This window comes from Syzygium oleosum, unplaced genomic scaffold (genome assembly GCF_021117445.2).
Source record: "Syzygium oleosum isolate NSW1041296 unplaced genomic scaffold, Sole_v2.1 Sole_v2.23, whole genome shotgun sequence".
NCBI lineage: Eukaryota > Viridiplantae > Streptophyta > Magnoliopsida > Myrtales > Myrtaceae > Syzygium > Syzygium oleosum.
Window position 1 is genome coordinate 1,438,202 of NW_026607507.1, and position 22,535 is coordinate 1,460,736.

Here is a 22,535-nt window from a genome sequence, read left to right on the forward strand (position 1 = left end):
TACGCATTTTTTCTTTTCAGTTTCTAATCTCAAGCAGCAACATTCAGTTGAGTTCCATATATTGATTACAAAGCTCCAAAAGTACACTACTCCAGGAAACTTCCTAGCAGCAAGCAAAGAGAGGAAAAACAAAGTGCTTGGATTGGAGGGAAAACAAACGAAACAGAGAGCCCAAAGGGGGTTTCCATACAAAATCTTAATGCTCAATTTATCAAGAAAACGTTCTGCATAAGATGCGATCTAATTAAAAGCCTGCAGGTCTTTTCGTCGGACCACTTCAACGATCTAACTTTAGCACAAGAAAACATCTGAACATGTTGTCTTTACGTTAATAAGTTCATTTTCGACATTTACTCCTAACGTGGCGAGTTAGGTTGCCTGCATTAATCTTACCGTCGTCTTATGCAACTTATTAACATATTGCTGATTACCCTCTACAGAGATGAGTATGGTTGTTCTAACGGATCATTTCGCTAGCCGAAAGAATTTCGAAGAACCAAGAGAAGGAAACCCCACCTACCGCCGCGACTACACATCGACATGGAACGTGTGAAGTCCCAAATGATCCCTCGCAAAAGACTGGTGTCCGAACCATGCGCTCGTAACGATTTTGACTCCATGTGTTGTACCTAATGTGATTCTACCCAGTACTGAAACTTAAGGCTAGTAGGGATCTTGATCGACCCAATTCAAAGCTAGTTGTCCTTTCTCATTCGATCTCATGCTTTCCTTGTATTCCCTGTCGCCACTGCCATTGCTAGTTTAGACGAATTCACAGAAGATTCATTATGTAATTCAGCTAAAAGTGATGGTCGCCTTTCTTGTTGAATCCTTGGGGAGATAATGACATAAATGGTCCCTAAACTTTGGTCCAATATGCAATGTTGTTCCCGAACTTTTAATTTGTTCAATGTGGTCCATGAACTTTAACCTAATATGCAATATGGTCCTGAACTTTTAATTTGTTCAATGTGATTTCTGGATTTTTCATATATGCTCAATTTAGTCTCTGAACTATACGCAATGCTCAATTTTGTCCTTTCATTAATTCAAATTCAGGAATAATATTAAACATTTTCGATTCTGGCAACATCTCGCCTCATTCGAATGTAAGGTACTTAGGCGAACCATACGTCACGACAGATTAAGATTTCTCGATCGTCAGTCAATATAAAGAGACGCAAGAAGCTCAGGAAGAATCCTCATAGGATTGATCCTGTAATTAAGCTAAAGATGATCGCCTTTCCCATAACTCTTCTTGTTGAATCTTTGGGCTCTGTGACCGACTATGGTCAACAAGACCGTAACCTTTCACAACGGGTCGGGCCGACATCTATACCCGGATTGGCCCAAACCCGGATCCGGGAAATACGGACCGCCGGGTTAAACCTTGCACCCGCTGCTGCATCGTCCCTCCCGCGCTAGAGAGAGAAAAACGGATAAACCTCTCTCTCTCTCTCTCTCTACCTCCATAGCTGGACGGGAGAAAAATGCTCATCAATTCAGGCGGCAGCGCCGTCAGCGCTAGGCCACACTCCGCTCGCTCGCCGCTCCCTCGCTTCGTCCATGGCCGCCGTCATCGCTCCGCAGTCCCGCGCTTCTCCTCTCGGTCCCTCCGCGCGAAGAGCTCCAGGTTCGGCTCCCTGTCGCTGCTGCTCCCGGCCGCCGGCTCTTCCAATCGGCTGCGCGTTGTCCGGGCCGTCGCCGGAGCCGAGGCCGGCGGCTCGGCGTCGCCGTTCGATGCTTCTCCGGGATTTCCTGAGCCGCTCTCCGTCAAAATCCCTGTCGGCGATAGATACGTGAGTTTCTCTTCTTCTTTTGGCGCTTCCGTGTTCTGTTTTGAGCTTCTTGCGTTGTCATTTGTTCTTCCGTGACTTGAATGAACCGTGTTTAGTGGGTTGAGGAGTAGGCTTCGAGCCACTACTAGCTGTGGCATTGGATTGTGTTTTTTTTTATGGTTGGTGTGCTGGATACCGTTTTCTTTAGCTGCAGATTGATGGTGAGATGGTTGAGGATTGGAACGAATCAATTCGGTTTTCTCGCCTTCGTTTTTTTCCTGCTCGAAGTTGCGGCTGGTGGAAATTTCATTTCTTGCCATTTTTTATGGTCCTCTGTCTTTCAACTCTTCTTGGATGTGGAGAGTGAATTTTTCGATAGAGTCATTTGACATCATGGGATTGACGTGACTGAGGAAATATATGATATGGCTGCTTTCTCTTCCATTGGTTTCTCTGCGACCATTCACCAAGACAAAATTAGGCCTGCAATGACTGGCTGGTTTGTTGGTATAGATTTTGAGAAGCAGTGGACTAGAAAGGGTGTTGGAGGAGTGATTTTGACTGGAAACATAATCAAGAAGTCTGTTAGGGTAACCTGTTCAACATAGGAGCATGCAAGGCATTGTTTGTTCAATTTGTCATCATTTAATACTCACATGATGCATCTCCATACACCTAAAACTGGAATATTAAGTGATCAATTGATATCTATCTTTCTATGTGTGTATCGCCGAATTTTGTGCCTACAGGCAAATTATGTCAAAGCATCTAGCGATGCCTGCTGCAAAGCAGTGTGAAAACTGTCAGTTTGCATTTCAAGAGTAATACGTCGCACATCAAGTCTTTCATAGAAATTATGAGAACAGCAAGTCTTCTACCCGTGTCGCAGATGGGTCCCTATCTAAAAATTCACAAACATATACAAGTATAAATCTCTCAACGCCAATGACGTTTAGTGGTAATTAACTCTTAGGTAGTCTAATCTTGTTTCCATGTTTTCATATAGCTCCCACTGTAATCTCTGAGTGTTGTTCAGGTAAAGAAAACTGATGGGCTATTACTACGAAAGAATACCATATCTTTTGCAGCACTTTTGTGTCTTATCATGGACTTTCAATTATAAACTCGTGCTCGATATTATTTGTTCATTATGTCATACTATTTTTGCAGATTCTAGTCGAGACTGGTCATATGGGGAGGCAAGCTAGTGGGGCTGTCACTGTAACAGATGGGGATACTGTAAGTTCCGGTGGTGAAATATGCATCTACCTAGTGATATGTCGATAAACTTATCTAAAGCTTTCCTCAAATCCCGTAGCAATTCAACCTACAATAACTGTCAGATATGTATTAGGCAATGTATATGGCACTAACAAGCTGAAATCTAATTAATATTATCAACAACATGGATAATGACACAAATGAAGGGAAAGAGACAGAAGAGATTATAAATTTATCCCCTCTTATAAATTTTGCTATGAGGAACTGAGGAACTAACCATTCTATCATCTGTTTGGCTTATCCTTGTAATTTTGGGAAACAACTACTGTCACATTTTTAGTATCGCCATAATCAACAACACCTTTCAAACTTTATTTCTACCTGTTCACATGTCTTAAAATAGTTGCTAGATTCTCTACTCGCGCATTTGGAATGATCCTGTAGGTCCTGAATCAATTTGTATGAAGTTATCGATCTTTCTTCAATATTTCAGGTTTAGGTCTGGGGGATGGGGGAGAGATCACTGTCTCAAATGTTGAGAACTAACACATTACGTGCTTCTTCTTGTAGGTCATTTATACATCGGTTTGTTTGGCTGACATCCCGAGCGAACCTGCTGATTTTTTTCCTCTTAACGTAAATTATCAAGAACGATTTTCGGCAGCGGGGCGGACAAGGTTTGTGATGAATTTTCCATGAATTTGCGGAGAAATTTAATTTTGCATTGGAAAGTGAAGTGACATTTAAGTCTCATTGCTCCTTTCAGTGGAGGTTTTTACAAACGAGAGGGAAGGCCAAAAGATCACGAGGTACGCTAATCTTTCAAGTGTATTCATAATGTTTTACTATTTGTGTCATGTTTATGATGAAGGATAATTTGGTGCTTTATTCTTGATAGCAGACACGTATGCAACAAGAGTAGAACAAACAAAACAGGCTATTTTCATTTGGCCTTATTTTATAACATTATTGCACCTTTCTCGAAGTTGTAAGCGTCACAAAATGTGTGTGAACAACGATTTGCCTCTGATACTGACATATGGCAAAAACACATGAAAGGAAAATGACGGTTTTTCTTGAAAAGATACCACTATTGTTTATTTTGTTAATTTTTGTTTGTGTAGGTTCTTATTTGTAGATTGATTGATAGGCCCTTACGTCCGACAATGCTGAAGGGCTTCTACCATGAAACTCAAGTTTTATCTTGGGTATGGATTCTCTCTTTGCTCATTGGTCATTGCATGCTTGGTTTTCTGATGGCGGCGGGGTCTTGTTTCAACACACTCAGGATCCACTGTTGGATTTGAAATTTGATTTTCTTTGCATGCCATATATTTCTCGAAATTTTATTGTTGTATTTCACATGCATACCTCATAAACCATCTTTTCTAGGCATGACCTAAACAAGCTATGTCCATTTTTAAGACCTTTCTTTTGGTAAGTTGTTGGATATAAGTGTATTAATGTTTGATTGTGAAAGTATGTATCCTGGTTTAATGGTATGACCTCAGTCCAAGACAACTGTAGGATCTCTGCCTTAACTTGTTATAAATTTACTTTGGTGTGTTGGGTGCTTTCAGATATCCACAGTTATATTTTGTGTATTACATGATGACGACTTCTCTAACAAATTAACCGTATTGCTTTTTTTAATATTTAAAGGAACCACAGCAGATGCTTTTTAGTAATGGGGTCTCATGCTGTTACAGATGTAAAATTTTGTATGGGATCATGTTGTATTATTTGAATCAATGTATTGGGCTATGTCTAAGGTCTATTATGATAATTATGCACTAGAAAACTCCCTTTGTGGTTTTAAACTGATGGTGAAGCTTCTTCCACTTTTTTGTCACTTGTGTGGATATTGTGTCCAATGATGCCAAAATCATGAAGTGGGTCTTTGCTTTAATTATGGTGATAGTTTCCCTGTATTCAACTCATTCAAGTGGTTCATTGCAACGTCCTTTATGGCTCAAGTCTTCTCAATACTTTTGTTAATAAAAATCTGTACGCTTTACGGTAAACTTTTTATTCCCGTGAAAGTTAAAAAGAGATATCTTTCATTAACAAAAAGATACCCGCTTATATAGATATTATAATTAGCTTAATGGTAAAAAACAATGGTGTGAATAGGGGAATTCTGGTTCAATCGTGCTCTGTATGATGTACTACTAGCAAATCGACATGAGATACTATTTTGTTTTGTTGTAGGACAATCTAATATTGGGCATTTTAGTCTTTTTTTCTCAATAAGCAAGTCTTCAAATTTGTGTCAGATTATTCTGAATATATCAATAACGTATGTCATACCATACCAATCAGATGATAGTTTAGCCTTAGATAAACCAGTTATAACGAGAAAAGAATTAAAGAGCAGCACTCGATAAACCGTACTGCTCTTTCAGGTTTTTAATAGCAATACAGTGTTTTTATCGTCTTCACAAATGTGACCTACACAACCTAACTCTGATCATCTGAAATAATGCCTCTTCATTTTGGCATTACCTGTTGCTGCATGTGTTCCTTATTTAAAAATAAAATTGCTGTCTACAGACACGTAATGCTGAGTGGTTCTGGACATGTTTGATTTCTTTGATCTCTGGATAATGGTATTGATATTTAATGGGCTACCTCTCCCTTGAAGCCTTTTATTAACATGGGTGGGCACTGGGCACAACACTTATTAATGTCAGGAATCTTTTACTAGCCAACATTATCCCTTTGTGTACAGGTTAATCAAAATAGGCCCATAATACAGCTGTAACAATCTCCATTTAGAACAAATGGTCCCTTGTGCTTTGATAAGATGTACGAAGTTAGTTACATGCAAATTAATATCTTGCCAAAAAGCAGCAAAAGTGATATTAGTATAAGTGAAAACGATTTAGTTTCAGTTTCCCTTTTGTCTATAGAGTAATGTTGATGCTTTTGTTCTTCCTCAATACCTACACTGTGACTGAATGCCCCATATACCTATAATATGATAAAATGGATAATGCAATGGCCTTAAGCAGTAAAATCTGATCTTGCCAGCGGGATTGTTTACTGGGCCTTAAGTGGCTGAAGTTGAACCTATTTGCGGTGTTATCATTGATAGTAAATCCTTGAGGTACCGCAAACAAGGGCACCTTGTTACTCTCTCAATGAGTGTTTCTTAGCATGTTGAAGCACATACTTTTTACTTTCGACTTTTAACCATTTTCATTGATTTGTTATTATAGGTTTTGAGCTATGATGGGTTGCATACCCCTGATAGTTTAGCAGTCACAGCAGCTGGAATAGCAGTGTAAGTTCTATGATCTTGCTTGCATACCTTATGTTCTAGGCGCTTGCCAATGTCTTGATAAGATGGAATTTTTTACACATGTTCGTTCCTGCTTCTTTGTGTACAACAGAGCCCTTTCGGAAGTGCCAAATTCAAAGGCTATTGCAGGAGTGCGGATTGGCCTGGTAGGAGATAAGTTCATTGTCAATCCCACGACCAAGGAAATGGAAGAATCTGACTTGGACTTGCTGCTAGCTGGCACTGACAGTGCAATATTGATGATAGAGGTCAGTGACTTGTACTGAAACTTAGTAGATATTTTTTCAATATATTTTGAGCTGGTGATGTGGATTTCCATTTAAGAATGATTCCATCTGACACTGAGCTATACGACCAATGGGCTTCCGGATAGGCGTACCTTGAAGTACTTATTTGTCAGTTGGCAGTAGCAAGATACTTGCTTCTTTTAGATTGATAAAAAACCTGCGCTTGGTTATTCTGTATTCTAACTCCTGAGTTCTGACAAAGTGGATCATGCATTGCAGGGTTACTGCAATTTCCTCTCGGAAGAGAAGCTGCTGCAAGCTGTCGAAGTTGGGCAGGTAGTTTGCTTTATTCATTTTTTTCATTGTTGTCGGCATATCATTTCTGTGTTCTAAGTTTGAGATTGTGGAATTTTAGATGGAGAGAAATCCTTTTTCTCATTCATATTTACTACCTCTTTACATTGTCATATTTATAGACTAATACATAGAGGAGTCCTAGCAAACAAAATAGGAAACAAAGCCTAAATAGGAGAACAGCTACAATCCCACAATTTGTGGGATTTAACCAGAATAAAAAACTCCTAAATAGGAAAAATCTACTCCTATCAATCAGTCAATTATCCTACATATTTACAGCCATATAATCTGGATATTTACAGCTCAACACTCCCCCTCAAGCTGGTGAACAGATATCTTCCATTCCCAGCTTGGTAACTAGCTCGTGAAAACTTCCACCATTAAGTCCTTTGGTCAAGACATCTGCCACTTGCTGTCCTGAAGGAACATAAGACAAACAAATTAGTCCTTCTTCAAGTTTCTCCTTGATGAAGTGCCTATCGATCTCAATGTGCTTTGTCTGTCATGTTGCACGGGATTATGAGCAATATTAATTGCAGATTTATTGTCACAATAAAGCTTCATAGGACTTTGCCACTCGACCTTCAAGTCATCAAGAATGATCTTGAGCCACAATAACTGACATATTCCATGAGCTGCTGCCCTAAGCTCAGATTCTGCACTAGATCTTGCCACCACATTCTGTTTTTACTTCTCCAAGTTACCAGGTTACCTCAAGGAAAGTACAATAACCGGTTGTAGATCTCCTATCAACCACGAATCCAGCATAATCCGCATCTGTATAAGCCTCGAAGCTTAAGATCGGGACTCTTCTTGAATAGTACTCCCTTCCCCTGGGCTCCTTTCAAGTAGTGTAGGACTCTATGAGCACTGTAGATGTGTTGCTTTGGATTATGCATGAATTGACTAATCAAGCTTGCGCATAGGAGATATCTGGTGCTCATGTAGATTTCCTCTTCCAAATCTCGTGTAAAAATGCATTCTTTACATCATACTGTTGAAGTTCCCAATCAAAATGAGCGACTAAGGACGTAAAATTCTTACGGTATTCATTTTAGCCATTGGTGCGAATGTCTCTTGGTAATCCACTCCATATGTTTGAGTGTAACCTTTTGCAACCAATCTTGCTTTGTACCTCTCTAGAGAGCCATCTGCCTTGTACTTTACGGTGAATACCCACTTGCACCCAACTAGATTTTTCCCTTTTGGCCTATCAACAATTTCCCACGTTTTATTTTTTTTTAGTGCCTTCATCTCTTCTATCATGGCATTCCTCCATTCCTCTTTTGACAATGCTTGAGACAAAGTGTTAGGGAATGACAATAGAGTTTAAACTCACAATAAAGTTTTGGTATGGTGATGATAATCTATTAAGGGACACATAATTTGATAGTGGATAAACTGGTTTCTTGGTGCACTCTCTAATCCCTTTTCTAACGGCAATAGGTAAATCAAGATCGGCCTCGGGTGTATCATTAAGCTGTTTATTCAAAGGAGGTTCGGGACATATTTGTGTTCTCATTGGCGAGCACCGGAGTGGTATTTTGGACCTGTCTTGTGTTGGAACGGATGTCTCCTTGAATACACTGAGAAAATCTCACGAGAATCATGGATATGAGTTGGACTAGTGGAAATAGGAAGAACCAGGTTGAGTTGGACTAGTGGGAATAGGAACAGAATCGAGGTTGGTGTGTGGGGAGATTGGGGTGGGCAAGAGATAGGATTCAAGGTAGGTTCATGAGCTACGGTGGACGAGTTTGGGTTGACGGGGACATTGGACATTAAATTCGGGTTATCAATAACACCATGGCCACTTATCTTCCATATTGAAATCTCCCCCTGAAGATAAGGTTGTGAAAAATAGGGTTTATTTTCAACGAAAGTGACATCTGCAGAGAGATAGAATTTTTGGAAGGGGGATGGTAACATTTGTAGCCCTTTTGTGTTTGTGAGTAACCAAGAAAAACACATTTGATTGCGCGAGGATCTAACTTTCCTCGTTGATGATGATGAATGTGGACAAAGGAAGTACAACCAAAGACTCGAGGTGTAAGACCGTTAGATGTACGAAAGTGAGGATAGAACTCGAAAGAACTTCCATAGGAGTCTTGTGGTCTAATGTACGAGAGGGTAGTCTATTGGTCATGTATGTGGTGTAAGAACAAACTTCCCCCAATATGTTTTAGGAACTTGCCCGTGAAACAATAGGGCACGAGTTGTGTTAAGGAGAAGACCATTTTTCTTTCAAGAACCCCATTTTGTTGGGGTGTATTTACACAAGATGATTCATGGATAATACCTTCCTTTTGAAAATACGAGGACAATACTTGATTGAAGTAATCTCTAGCATTATCGGATCGAAAGACCTTGATCTTAACCCCAACTGAGTTTGAATCATGGAATGAAAGGAAGGAATAATGCTACTCACATCGGATTTATGTTTGAGTAAGAAAGTCCACGTGATCCTAGAACAATCATCTATTAAAGTGACAAACCAACGAGCTCCGGAGATGTTTGGAATCGTGGAAGGTCCCCAAATGTCACTATGGATCAAGTCAAAGGATTAGAACTACGACGATTGCTAATAGGAAATGGTACACGATTATGCTTGGCTAACTCACAAACATCACAATGGAAATCTTTAATATTCAAACCTTTAAACGAGGATGGAAACATAATACTCAAGACTTGAAAGGACGGATGACCAAAACGAAAATGATGAAGCCAAGTAGCTTCTTTATTTGAAGTGCTAAGAAACGATGAAGATAGAGTATTCATGATTCTTCTTGCGGTGAGAGGTGTCTCAAGGTAGTACAGCCCATTTTGTTCCTTAGCAAGTCCAATCCTCCTCTCCGAGTCGATCCGAAAAACACAGTAGAATGGGTAAAAAATGACTTGACAATGAAGATCTTTTGTGAGTTTTGTATGGATATAAGATTAGCGGACAGTTTAGGGACATGAAGAACATCTTTAAGGACAAGATTAGGTGTGATAGAAATATCTCCAACCCTGTGCATACGCAAGAGAACCATTTGCCACAATAATCTTCCTATTGCTAGGACAAGGTGTGTAGGTCTTGAAATGGGATGAGGTGTGAGTCATATGATCGGTAGCCCCGAATCAACAATCCAAGAATTACCGAGAGTGCTAGAGAACATGCACTAGAGGGTTTATTAAAGACCCTAACAAACCTCTTATTTTCTCAATTTCTTCACTATTGAAGGCTGTTTTCTCGAACTTCTTCGTGACTAACTTGCTCGTTAGGTGGACCGGGGCCTTTTGTGTTGCCCGATTCACCTGCTCTCGGCTTGAAGTAGTTGGTTTGCCATTCGAGTTTCCAGCATTGCTCCTTTGTATGTCTCGGTTTCTTGCAATAGGCACACCACAAGTTGTCCCGGTTGTCTTTCCTTGGCAAGTCACCCTTTTCATCAACCTTTTTGATTGTCAAGGTGACCCTTCTACTGCTTGTGGTTCGAGCATGACGGATCGACGACTTTCTTACGCCCGGATCAAGGAAATTGTTTCCTCCAATGATGGCACTTCCTCCTTGCCAAGTATTTGAATTCGACTTGGTGGTCGAATTAAGCCCGGCTAAGAAATCATAGACTCGATCCTTTTCAATAAGATTCTTAGAGATGGCCGCATCTTCCGGACACCGCATCTGGAGTACTCGATAATGATCGAGTTCTTGCCATAAGTTCGCAGAGAATTAGCATACTCGATTGATCTTACCTCCTTGCTTTGGCCCACTGGTTTTCACCTTAGTTTCATACACACCGGGCTGCATCACGAGCCTTTGAGTACGTCCGTTGGATAGAATCCCGGATCTCTTTTTGTTGATAGAAACATACAAGTATCGCTTATGGCTGGTTCCATGGAATTCCATAGCCATGACATGATCATGGAATCAGCTTCATCCCACGCATCGAAATTAGGATCTCCTAGTTTGGGTCTGTCCCAAGCAGATGGCTGAGTTTTCCTTTGGTTTTTTGGTAGAAGGGGTCGGATCTGTGGTTTTTAGTGTGATTTCGGAATTGGACATTTTTGGAGAGTAAAGGTCGGGAAGAAAACAAGAGTAGTAGTGCAGCTATGAAGGCTGCATTCGAAGGAAAAATTTTCTGGAGAATAAAAGACAGCAATGAAGGCTGTAATTTGGAATTCAGAAATCTAGCCTAGAGCTCGATACCATGTGGAATTTTAGATGGAGAGAAATCCTTTTTCTCATTCATATTTACTACCTCTTTACATTGTCATATTTATAGACTAATACATAGAGGAGTCCTAGCAAACAAAATAGGAAACAAAGCCTAAATAGGAGAACAGCTACAATCCCACGATTTGTGGGATTTAACCAGAATAAAAACTCCTAAATTGGAAAAATCTACTCCTATCAATCAGTCAATTATCCTACATTTTTACAGCCATATAATCTGGATATTTACAGCTCAACAAAGATGTCTGATTCTGTAATCTTAACTTATGGGTCTTTCTGAAATAATAAGTAATATACAACTACTTCAACTCTGGATTTGACTAACTCTATTTCTGTCTTAAAGACATGATGAAAATTTTCCATCCGATGAATAGAAGCACTCATTGACGTTTGCTTTGGCTATAACCTCTCATTTTGCTGAAGCTTGTATTCCTTTTCTTTGTTAACTGTAGCTATTATTTCTGTAGACAATACTTGTGCGGACATTTCAGTGACATCTCCATGTGTTGATCAATATCAGGAAGCTGTGCAAGCAATTTGCAAAGAGGTGGACGTTTTGGTCAAGAAGTGTGGGAAGCCCAAGATGCTTGACGCAATTAAATTACCCCCTTCCGAGCTATATAAGCATGTTGAAGTAAATTTACTTTGGGCCTCTTCAATTGCACTAGTGCTCTACTTGATGTTTACTGCCATTATCCTGGAGCCTGGAATTCACCTGTTCATTTCATGTGATGAGTCTTTTGATGAATTCGAATCAAGTTTTTAGCGCATTCTCGCTGCTATGGTTTAATTGTAGAACACAAGGCAAAAAGTACTTATCTAACTAAAAAATGCTAAAAACATTCTCATGTGCTGACTTCTTAAATCTGGAAAAAAAAAATGTGTTTGCTAGAAAGAACGACTTACAAAGTTAGATCTTAGAAGAGATTCTCTGATAACCTGCCAAATGTGAGTACCTTTCTTCCATTGTTGACCCAGTTGATGGTTTCAGGATGTATAGGATATTCAAGCACCTTGCCTTTTCAAATGTTTGTTTTATCCTGAAAAGTGGTCTTAGGGCTCTTGTTCATCTCCTATTTTCTTCAACTATGCACTGTTGAGCTCACTTAGCAGACAATTTAACTCAACGACTTTGAGAAGCCCAAGTTGGTCCTTCTCATGTGGTCATCTTAATCTTACTCTGAACAATGCGCATAGTAGCGTCGATCTGTCTACTAGATATATGGAAGAAATGCATTTTTGTACTATAATTTTCTTTGCGAGATTCATTCTCTGCCATGAATTGTATTAATGCTCATCTTTTCAACACCATATCTGCAAATTCATTTGCTGCTTTTGGATGATTTAAATAATCATCAGACATGACTTGTCTGTACTCTGAATACTCAGGATATTGCTGGGGATGAATTATTGAAGGTGCTGCAGATCAAGGGTAAAGTACCTAGAAGGAAGTCGCTAGTGTCTTTAGAGGACAAGGTTCTGACTATTCTTACAGAAAAGGGATATGTCAGTAAAGATGCAACTTTTGTTGCTGCTGAAACAATTCCAGACATGGAAGTGGATGAAGATGAGGATGAAGAAGTTGTTGTAGATGGAGAAATTGATGAAGGGGATGTCCATATTAAGCCAGTCTCACGAAAATCCACTCCTTTGGTAAAAATCTGGTCAATTCATGCTCTCCTGTCCCTTAGGTTTTGCATTGCCATTGGAATAGCAGCGATCTTCTCTTACTTGTTACGTTGTTTCTGAGTCCTTGTTTTTCTCATCATTAAGCAGTGTCTGGCCTTTGAGGTTTAGTGGTTGTTATTGTAGTGCAGAGTGCAGCTTTTGTGGATGCTCATGTCAGAGTCAGTCAGTTATCCAATATTAGCAACCAAAGCCATCAAACATTTTGAGATTTTCAGCAATTGGCTTGATCTATTTGTTGTATCTCTTCCAAAATATCAATATTTGAGAATCCCTTGATGCTGGATGGCTAGATGCTGTAGTTTACTGTCTACAAGCTTGGATGTAGGAGAGCAATCTTGGTTTCTGTCAAATTTTTGAACAACCAAGCTACTTTAGTCTTAAACAATCAAATTTTAGTTACTTTTAATCTCTTTTGCTATCAGGAACGCAGAAATGCAGTAAAGAGTAATTTAATTTGTTTGTGCCTTAAATCTTTTACTTGTGGTGGGAATTTCATGAAAGTTTGTATTCCAATTTAAAGGAGGAATTCTTAGATTTATAATCTAGAAGATGGTCAAATACATAAAATTTGAAACTTGATAATGGAAAATAGTTACATTGATGAGAATTCTGTCTGTGAAACTGAAGTAAAAGGCATCCAGCTTGGATTTGAATCCATGCTTGAGGGATGATCCACATGTACTCTTCTAACTTGGATCACAGATATATGTTATTGGTTTGAACGTCTCATGCTGTATTCTTTTGCAACTTCTGCAAAAGACGAGACAAGTTGCTCATATGAAGTTTACATACTCGATCTACTCGCAAATTTTGAGCTGCTGCTAGAGTTCTGGGTAGAGCTTAGTGCACTCTCTTAGGGCCTCTGAAGGCACTAGTCTCGATTAGTATTATAATTAATTTCTTAGAGTGGTCTGCTCTATTTTCTATTGGGTGGGGATGATGTGTCATGGTTTGTGTATCGTTATGTTGTTGACTTAGGAACATCTAGTTGAATGATGTTTGCCTTTTCTTGAGAACATATTTTTGTGAAGAGCCAAGATCTGTTGGCTAACAGAAACAGATCGACATCAATGGAATTGGGAATTTTCTCATTATTTTAAGTCAAACCAGGGAAAAATGCTTAACCTGAAGAATGAAAAGGAGTATCCTCTGATAGAGATATAAATCCTTCAATGCATAACTTGCTAGTGGTTTGTGGTGCATCTTTTTGTACTGAAGTGATTTTGTTTCTTCTTTCCTATTTCTAGTTTTTCTCTGAGGTTGATGTGAAGCTGGTGTTTAAAGAAGTTACATCTAAGCTCCTTCGGAGACGTATAGTCGAGGTACGAGTCCTCCCTTTTTATCAAAGAGTTGTTTTATTAGGAGATCTGGAGAGTATGCTTATTTTTTCTTTTTCTTTGCTTTGTCTTTGGTAGGATTAATAGACTATAGAGTCCGTATCTTTTCCTGTTCTTGTCTCCAACAATTTTGTATTTAGGTTTATGAGCGTATGTGCAGACAAATGCAGACTTCTATGTCCAGATATTTGTAGGGACCATCCATCTTGCGTTTCTATGTGTATCTCTCTATGGCAAGGGGCAGACAACTTCTCTCTGGAGCCCGATAAATATTTGACAATAATACTGCTTCTGACATATTGAACAGTCTATTCCAATAACATAAAACTGTATGGGATGATTAAATTCACTTATCCTATTGGGAAAATACCTCGCCCCTAAAGAAATAATTTGCTAGTCTTCATTGCAGAATTTCACTTATGAAGTTCTCTTTTCTTATCAAATCCTTGGTTCTCTGGACTTGATGCAGGGAGGAAAAAGGAGTGATGGTCGAACCCCTGATGAAATAAGGCCGATTAACTCAAGGTGTGGATTGCTTCCTAGGGCACATGGAAGTGCTCTTTTTACACGTGGCGAAACACAGGTTTGCCACACGCATACTTCTGTCATGAAAATGAACTGGTAGTTTCTCTTTTACTGGTTGAATAGAAACAGTTTCCTCTTTTTTCGCGGGAACTTTCTTTTTTTCTTTTGGAGTGCTCTTCCATCTGCAACTTGCTAACGGTAGATCTAATTGGTGTATATCTAGGAGGCACTCATTTGTGTGCCAGTTCCCTGCAACCTCATTTGTCTTCTTTTGCATGCGCTTTCATTTCGAGATTTTGCGACTTTTTTTGGCTTATCTGTTGAACGAGGGCCAAGTACAAAAATTAGCAGAGACTGAGATATGTTCCTTCTTGAGACTTGAAAACTATGCACTGTAAGTCTCCTAAAGGCTTGTTCTTTCATATTTAATGTTAGTACAAATCGACTGGTTTAGATTCAGTATGATACAATCTAATGATCGATGCAACAATGCACATGCACCCAATATCGACCCGTTCATATTTTGTTGTTGAGGTAGAACTGTTCAGTTTCTCTAGTCAACTCCCCCTTCACTCTTTCCTATGGCCATTGGATGTATATCATTCTTCTGTTGTTTCAGTTTTGAGCTTATCTTTAACTAGAAGCTTCAGTAACTCCAATATGACTAAAACAGTCTATCTTGATATTTTTATACAGATGCCAGTGATAATATCGTCCATTTCGGCAATGATAATGCGCTATCTTAGCTTTTACTTATCTGATCCTCTACTCGGTTTTTTTCAGTCATTAGCAGTGGCTACTCTTGGTGATAGGCAAATGGCACAAAGGGTGGATAACCTTGTGGCTGACGATGAATTGAAGAGGTTCTACCTTCAGGTCTCTGTAGACATGTTGTTTATGGAGTTCACAATGCGTCAATAATCTTAGAAATGAGTGATTAAGCCTTTGTTTGTTGCGTATGTTAGTGGATCAAGAAGTATTTGACCTACACTTCTTTTCTAAGGTGCAAGGTTGATGAATTGTTACTTTAATAGTAGTTGTCACGATAGTATAATTCTCGATTATACGTAGGTCTGGGCACTAGGGAGCTAAATTTCATACATGTTAAATTGAAGGATGAGCACTTCGGTTTCTTTTGCACTCCCTACCTGCATGAGTGATAATGAATTGGCTTGAAATTGCTTGACAGTGTCATTTTGAGTTTATAACAAGCAGCGTGATACTTAAAAATGTCCACAACCTAAAAAGGTTATTAACAATTCTTTTATCTGATTTCAGTATTCGTTTCCTCCTTCATGTGTTGGGGAAGTTGGGCGTATGGGAGCTCCTAGCAGAAGAGAAATAGGTCATGGAACGCTTACTGAGAGAGCACTAGAACCTATTTTGCCTTCCGAAGATGACTTTCCTTACACCATTCGTGTTGAGAGCACCATCACTGAAAGCAATGGTTCCTCGAGGTGATTTAATTGTCATCTTTCTCAAAGCATCACATGCATACAATTTCTTGAATATATTTTTGAGTTCAGATTCACTTGAAAACATGTTGGCTTAGTTTTCACATAAACTTTCTTCCTCATCCTTCATGGACCTTTAATTGTTGATGCTCGGTTCCTGATGCTCTTTCCTCTTTAAATTGTGCTCTAATGTGACAGCATGGCATCAGTTTGTGGGGGCTGCTTAGCTTTGCAAGATGCTGGTGTTCCAATTAAGAGCTCTATTGCAGGGATAGCAATGGGGATGGTGCTGGACACACAGGAATTTGGTGGTGATGGCACCCCTCTTATTCTTTCTGACATTACTGGCTCTGAAGATGCATCTGGTGACATGGATTTTAAGGTGATTTCTTGTGTTATATTTGTTTCATGAACTTCTTATTCTCATTAGTTTGTTTATTATCCAAAGTGCTGATGCTGCAAACCACCCATAGAAATAAGTACGTAGCTATTTTTCCAATTTGAGATCATTGAGGATTAGCTTATGAGGACAGGATTTTCTGTATAAGCAATCAACATGGCATGCAAAAGTCTAAGCGGCTCTGTGTTTAATCGGAGGCATTCTTCTGGGATCATATTAGAGGATCAAGTTGGTAATAGAAACATGAACTTGATTGGTTGATTTATTTCCACTTGTTTTTTTTCCCAGGTAGCTGGAAATGAAGATGGCGTAACTGCATTTCAGATGGACATAAAGGTATCTGTTATTTACATGTCAATACTCCCTGGTTCTATTCCCCTCTTCTACGTGCACTCCTCTCAAAAGGATAGGGGGCACAACCGCTATAAAACTTAAATATATGCCCACCACCCATGAGATAGGGAAAACAGAGTTCTGCTGCTTTCATCATTCTTTCGTTACCATGAAAATGGACCTAGAAATGTTATCTCTCTCTTGGCTAGGTGTTTGGGCCCGAAAAGGACCTACGGAATCAAATAGTGGAAAGATTAACTTTGCAAGTTTGGAGTAATTCATGTGTTTCCATGATGATTCTTGTCTTTTGAGGGAGAAAGTACTGTTTTTTGGGTTACACGTGTTCCTGGGGATGGATGTACAATTTGTTGAAGAGAATTGACATTATATATCTGGACATTCTTTTAGAAAGGAGCAAGAGCGATGTTTACTAATTCTATGCATCTTTTTTTGATAGGTAGCAGGTATTACATTGCCCATTATGAGGAATGCACTCCTACAAGCAAGGGATGGTCGGAAGCGTATTCTTGGTATATTCATATCCCTGACTATAGTTTCTGGAGATAATTGTTATCTAGCTTCTGACTTGTTGTTGCTTCTAGTTACTCTAAGGTTTTGTGGTAAGGACAAAAGCGAAATCAGTTGAAAAGCTAGATGTTGGAAGCAAACCATTTCAATGAAAACCTAGCAAAAGGCCATATAGTCCATCGAGTTGAAAGTTGTTGCCCAAGATTGCTAGCCTCATGAAACAGGCTTATGTTCAGAGAATAATCATTCTTAGAGAATCTATAATGGTAGGGACAGTCCTTATTTTACTCCACGTCGAGCAGCAAGGACAAATTGCTGATGTCGAGGTGTTGGGAATATTTCTGAGCAAGCACTTCAGAGTTTAGTGATTAGTCAGCAATCCCAGCCAGAGACGAATTACATGCTTGTCGGCTAGAATAGTGATGTTTCATGTTTTTTTGTCACTCTGCTTACTAGGAATCTTGGTGGCATCATCTGATGTACATGCCTTGTCGTTGTTTGATGTTTAAATCCATACAATGACATAAATTTTTGCTATGTGATGCTGGGTTGTGATAGTCTTATCTATTTCTTACTTGCACTGAGTGGACAGGGTTCGTCTTTTTGTAGTAATGAATGAAGCCAGAAAGTTCTTTCATCCTCTCTTTAAACAAAACTTGAAATTTCTAGCAGCTTTAGGCCTAAAAATCTGACTTGTAGAGTAAATGGCTCTATTAAAACCTTATAAGTTTGGAAATTCACTGAGATTAGAGGACAGCTTAACATCTAGCATGTGTTCCACCTTATGCACTTCACATGGGACAGATTTAGCAAAATCTTATGTCTTTTCGTTGATGGAATAATATATTGGCCCGCTTGAAAGTAAGGAATGTTTGTAGGGATTAAATTAACCCAGCATGGAGGAAGTGAGTGAGACTGAGAGGGAGTTTGCATTTATCTCTTATGTGAAGGCTCTCTTCTTGCCATTCCGGCACTCATTACTGTGGGGGACCTCATCTTGCTTCTTGATCTTGATCTCAAGTTTTGAAAGATAAAATTTTCTATGACCTTTTTTATGCTGCCTTTAATGTTTTTGATGGTAAAGTTCTTTGTTCTCTATCCAACACAGCGGAAATGGCAAATTGCTCGCCTCCCCCTTCTAAGAGTCTTTCAAAGCATGCTCCACTGATTCATGTGATGAAGGTTTGTCTATTCCATACCATAGACCTATATTGTGTCTTGGGTTTGGTGATCTGCTTAACTTGCTCTCTACCTCAGGTCAAACCAGACAAAATCAATCTGATCATCGGTAGTGGTGGGAAGAAAGTGAAAAGCATTATTGAAGAGACTGGAGTAGAGGCCATTGAAACCCAAGATGATGGAGTAGTAAGATCAGGCTTGAATCTCATCTTGAATGGCTATAAATAACTATGCCGCTGTTGGTTATGTATTTTGTGTCTCTCCCCTTTTCAGGTGAAAATTACTGCTAAGGACTTGTCTAGTATAGAGAGGTCTAAAGCCATAATTAGTAATCTGACAATGGTGCCAACAATTGGTGACATATATAGGTACTTATTTTTCTGGTTCTCTGTTCTTTCCGAGAGTGTTGGGAGAATTGTGGAATGATTTATTCTCTGATTCTTGCTTTTCAGGAACTGTGAGATCAAATCTATTGCACCTTATGGAGTTTTTGTTGAGATAGCTCCAGGCAAGGAGGTGTGTTGTAGAATTCCCATTGTAAATATTCAATGATGTTGGAGGTGGAGATGTGGTGTTGTCATCCTTTCTACTTCATCTCATGGGCACAATATAAATATGGGTGATTGCAAATAGTAAGAGGAGCTGTTAATCTGTACCCCGCACTTGCTACCCCATTTCTACTGATATATAGACTACATAGTTGTCCTTGATATCAAGCGGTACCTAGAGGATATGTTTGGGTACTATTACCTATTAAGGGACTTTTTGTCTATACTTATTTTGAGTACCTTTTCCGCTTCTTACTTTCCGTCGAAAATTTTGTATATTGAAGTGTTTTAAGTTTCAGAAAATTAAGAAAAAGTCGTATGATTCCCATGTATATATTTTATTAGGCTTCAAGTGTTTCACATTTAACAGAAGTCAAATTATGAGAGACAAAGGATTTGGAAAATGTAAAAGCCAATTCATCTACAATTGGTGGATAACATGGATTTTCATCTTACTGGGTCCTATAGCATATATTGAGTTGAAGTTTGCCCCTTAAATAACTTTGTCATATTGCACCTTCATATGCAGTTGTTATATGATTTTACTGTCTCTCTTACTGTACGCAGTTTGATATGGGTAGAGGTACTGAATTATGTTCATTGTATATTTGTCTCAGGGCTTGTGCCATATCAGTGAGTTAAGTTCCAATTGGCTTGCCAAGGCTGAAGATGTATTGTTTTTGCCTTACTTTTTACCTTGCCATTAATGGTCTAAGTCCATAAACGCTAATGGCTTGTTTGTTTATTTTGCTGAAGGCTTTTAAAGTTGGAGATCGTGTTGATGTGAAACTTATTGAGGTATCAAATATTTCTTTCCAATTTTATCTGCTTAACATTTTATCTGCTCAATATTTTGGTTTTACCATCATTTTTTTTTTCGTTTTTTAAGTCCTAGAAAGAAGTTATTCATGTTCGATAAATTACTTGCTTGAGATTTGTTGTTTAACTGGTTGGAAGTGTTTCTATGATGTGATTCAGACATTGCCGTTTGTTTTAACTTCTTGTGTGATGATCTGCCAATACTGTCTCTTCATCCTCCTGCAAAACAGAGCAGCATTGTCAGTAGGTGCAGGTTGTGTAATTCGAAGGGTTGCCAATGTGTATAATATCCATTAAGAATAATATGCATATGGCATCTCCCTGAGAGGCTCTTCTTTTCCTTTAGCTGCTGACTTGCCAAAAAGTTGGGGGAGGGATTAATTCAAATGTCCTTGTCTTTTCCCTCTTACCAGTTGTACCAGAAGATTTAACTTTTTTTCTTCCTCCTCTATTGCTAGCTATACCCCCTTTTCTGCCCCCGCTGGCTATGCCTCTTTAAACCCTATCTCTGAGCCCGTGTTAGCCTTGCTATTTGTTTAGAGACAAGTGTGAAAACCAAATCCTAACATTGGCCTCTTCCCTCTAATTCTTTCAACCCTCAATACATATCTGGACAAAGAATTAATGAACTAACACCTGTGTATTTTGAAACTTCATATGTTACTTCCCAGGAGAAATTTCTCTCCATGTTTCTATTCATTGCCTGGAGTAGTAACCTGTGAGTTGGTGGCTCCGCAGAGGGGTACTGATGTTACATTCCTATGACTAGCTACCGTTTATTGATCACATTGAGAAAATTATGGATTTCGATGTACATATATCCATGTTGACCTGATTATAGAGTATTTCCTTTGATGAGTTTTTATGATCTTTTGTCTGTTTCATTGTCATTTCAGTAACTCTTACTAATTGTTACAAGAGTTTGGTTTAGATCAATGATAAGGGACAGCTCCGCTTTAGTCGCCGGGCATTACTTCCTGACCCAGATCCGAAGGAATTTGGAACGCAGCAAACAGCTGGAGCTGCTGGAGAAGAATCTGCTTCCGCACCATCAACTGATAAGGTTGCGGCTAAGAAAGTAGTATTCATGCCCAAGGACAACTTTTCTGAGGAGAATATTGAACAAACTAGGGATAAGGTCAGTGTTTCAAAGGTGACAGGTTCTCCTAAAAGTATCTCAACTGAGCAAACTATCCAACCGCGAAAGAAAGCAATTAAAAGGTTGGTAAGCCCTGCCAAAGATAAGGCTTATATCGGCAAAGATAGGCCAAAGATGAGTAGCAGCAAAGCAGTTAGCAGCATCTCTGCCAATGATGAAAGTACTTAAGTTAATGGAGAGGCTAAAATTGGATAGATCGACGTTGCTTTGCTGTTGAGGATGACAAATATGTTGGAGCAAATGACATGACAGCAGTGATGAGGGCGAGCCTTCCATTTGAAAGAATGTAAAAGGTAAGACTTATTCACCCTGTATGGTTGTAGATGTTGATAGTGTGAACTTACTGAAAGAAAAATTGTAGATAGATTGACTCTTTCACTTTGTGCCTTTGGCATCATTTGCACTCATCTTCATTTACACATTTTTTCCCTCTCTGTGAGTCTTTTGAGTTTTTATCATTTCCATTTTTGAGTCTTCTGAGTATTTTCTGCTTGGTGGTGAAAATCAAAATAATCGTTGTGACAGTATCTGATGTTTTTTCCGTCTATGGCAAAACATTTAATACTTTTTAGTGTGCCGTAATACATTGTGATGCAGAAATGACTATGTAGCAAAGCGTTCATAAGCATATTTTCAGTGTCTAACAATGACCCGATTTGAATTGTTGCGGTCTAAGATGTTGAACTAGTGGTTTATGTCTTTCAGTACACCTCCTCTAGTCTCAGCCTTGCAAAGTGAGCATCATCCTCTGCATTTTCTGCACATGATAGAACTCAACTTTAGCTCGTGGCTATCAAACATGATCTGTGCGGTGGCCTATGGCATGGCTGAATTTTGCAACAATTACAATTTGATTGGGGTGACAATGATGTCTCATTTTGCTGGATGATTATCACAGAAACTCAATTTTGTGGCACATAACTTTACTTTCGTGTCCTCGTCTCAATCTGCTACTGATATGCTGATTCTTTTTTTCCTTTATTTTGATAGGAACCAATTTGTTATGCACGTGTTTGCCCAATGCTGGATAGTCAATTATGCTTCTTGGAGAGAACTCCGCCACATAGCGAGGAGACTCTTCCAGTGATACGCCAATGGTGTGCTCTTAGAACGACTCAGAGGTGACCGACAAAGTAGTAGCTTTCGCAGGAGACAGAGAGATCTTTCCGTCTTTTCTATCTTTGGCCAACTTGTAAGTGTATCCCCCATTGATCTTCCCATGGCTTTTCATGCTCAAGGCTCCAAATTTTGCTTCAAGAAGCACGGGGTTTTTGAAGTGCAGAATTGCTTCCCAATGCGAGGATGATTGAGTTTGTGGCAAAAGTCGTGTAGTTTTTATGTGCCTCTCGGACTTAGTCGCGCACCGCAGTTCTTACTTCTTCTTCTACGGCTTTCCAGTCTATCAAAGAAAATAGCGTCAGCTTATTCTTCTCGTATTCCCCTTTCAGGAAGGGATTGGCACCC

General features: G+C 39.2%; 2 protein-coding genes across 2 annotated transcripts in view; one reads left to right on the top strand and one right to left on the bottom strand.

The window, feature by feature from the left end:
• LOC115674795 (beta-glucuronosyltransferase GlcAT14A) overlaps nucleotides 1-15,389 on the bottom strand; it is a 30,398-nt gene extending 15,009 nt beyond the window's left edge. The window contains exon 1 of the mRNA XM_056321459.1: nucleotides 15,380-15,389. The gene's annotated coding sequence lies outside the window, so the exon portion shown is untranslated. The remainder of the gene's footprint in view (nucleotides 1-15,379) is intronic.
• Nucleotides 1,414-22,507, top strand: LOC115674668 (probable polyribonucleotide nucleotidyltransferase 1, chloroplastic). The gene is made up of 25 exons (XM_030597134.2): nucleotides 1,414-1,799; nucleotides 2,949-3,017; nucleotides 3,570-3,676; nucleotides 3,766-3,808; nucleotides 4,124-4,207; nucleotides 6,221-6,285; nucleotides 6,395-6,551; nucleotides 6,810-6,866; nucleotides 11,621-11,734; nucleotides 12,490-12,753; nucleotides 14,037-14,111; nucleotides 14,596-14,709; nucleotides 15,435-15,527; nucleotides 15,930-16,108; nucleotides 16,304-16,487; nucleotides 16,794-16,841; nucleotides 17,296-17,368; nucleotides 18,475-18,548; nucleotides 18,624-18,731; nucleotides 18,819-18,913; nucleotides 18,998-19,061; nucleotides 19,711-19,764; nucleotides 19,850-19,891; nucleotides 20,844-21,364; nucleotides 22,062-22,507. The coding sequence occupies exons 1-24, from the start codon at nucleotides 1,491-1,493 to the stop codon at nucleotides 21,237-21,239; spliced, it is 2,868 nt and encodes a 955-aa protein (XP_030452994.2). The 5' UTR covers nucleotides 1,414-1,490; the 3' UTR covers nucleotides 21,240-21,364; nucleotides 22,062-22,507.
• Nucleotides 22,508-22,535: the final 28 nt, after the last annotated feature.

Excerpts from the sequence above, each read along its gene's own strand:
- LOC115674668 (XM_030597134.2), top strand. The coding sequence starts at position 1,491 with ATGCTCATCAATTCAGGCGGCAGCGCCGTCAGCGCTAGGCCACACTCC. Across the intron at positions 6,867-11,620 it reads AAGCTGTCGAAGTTGGGCAG|GAAGCTGTGCAAGCAATTTG; the intron begins GTAGTTTGCTTT and ends GATCAATATCAG. Across the intron at positions 18,914-18,997 it reads ACAATTGGTGACATATATAG|GAACTGTGAGATCAAATCTA; the intron begins GTACTTATTTTT and ends CTTGCTTTTCAG.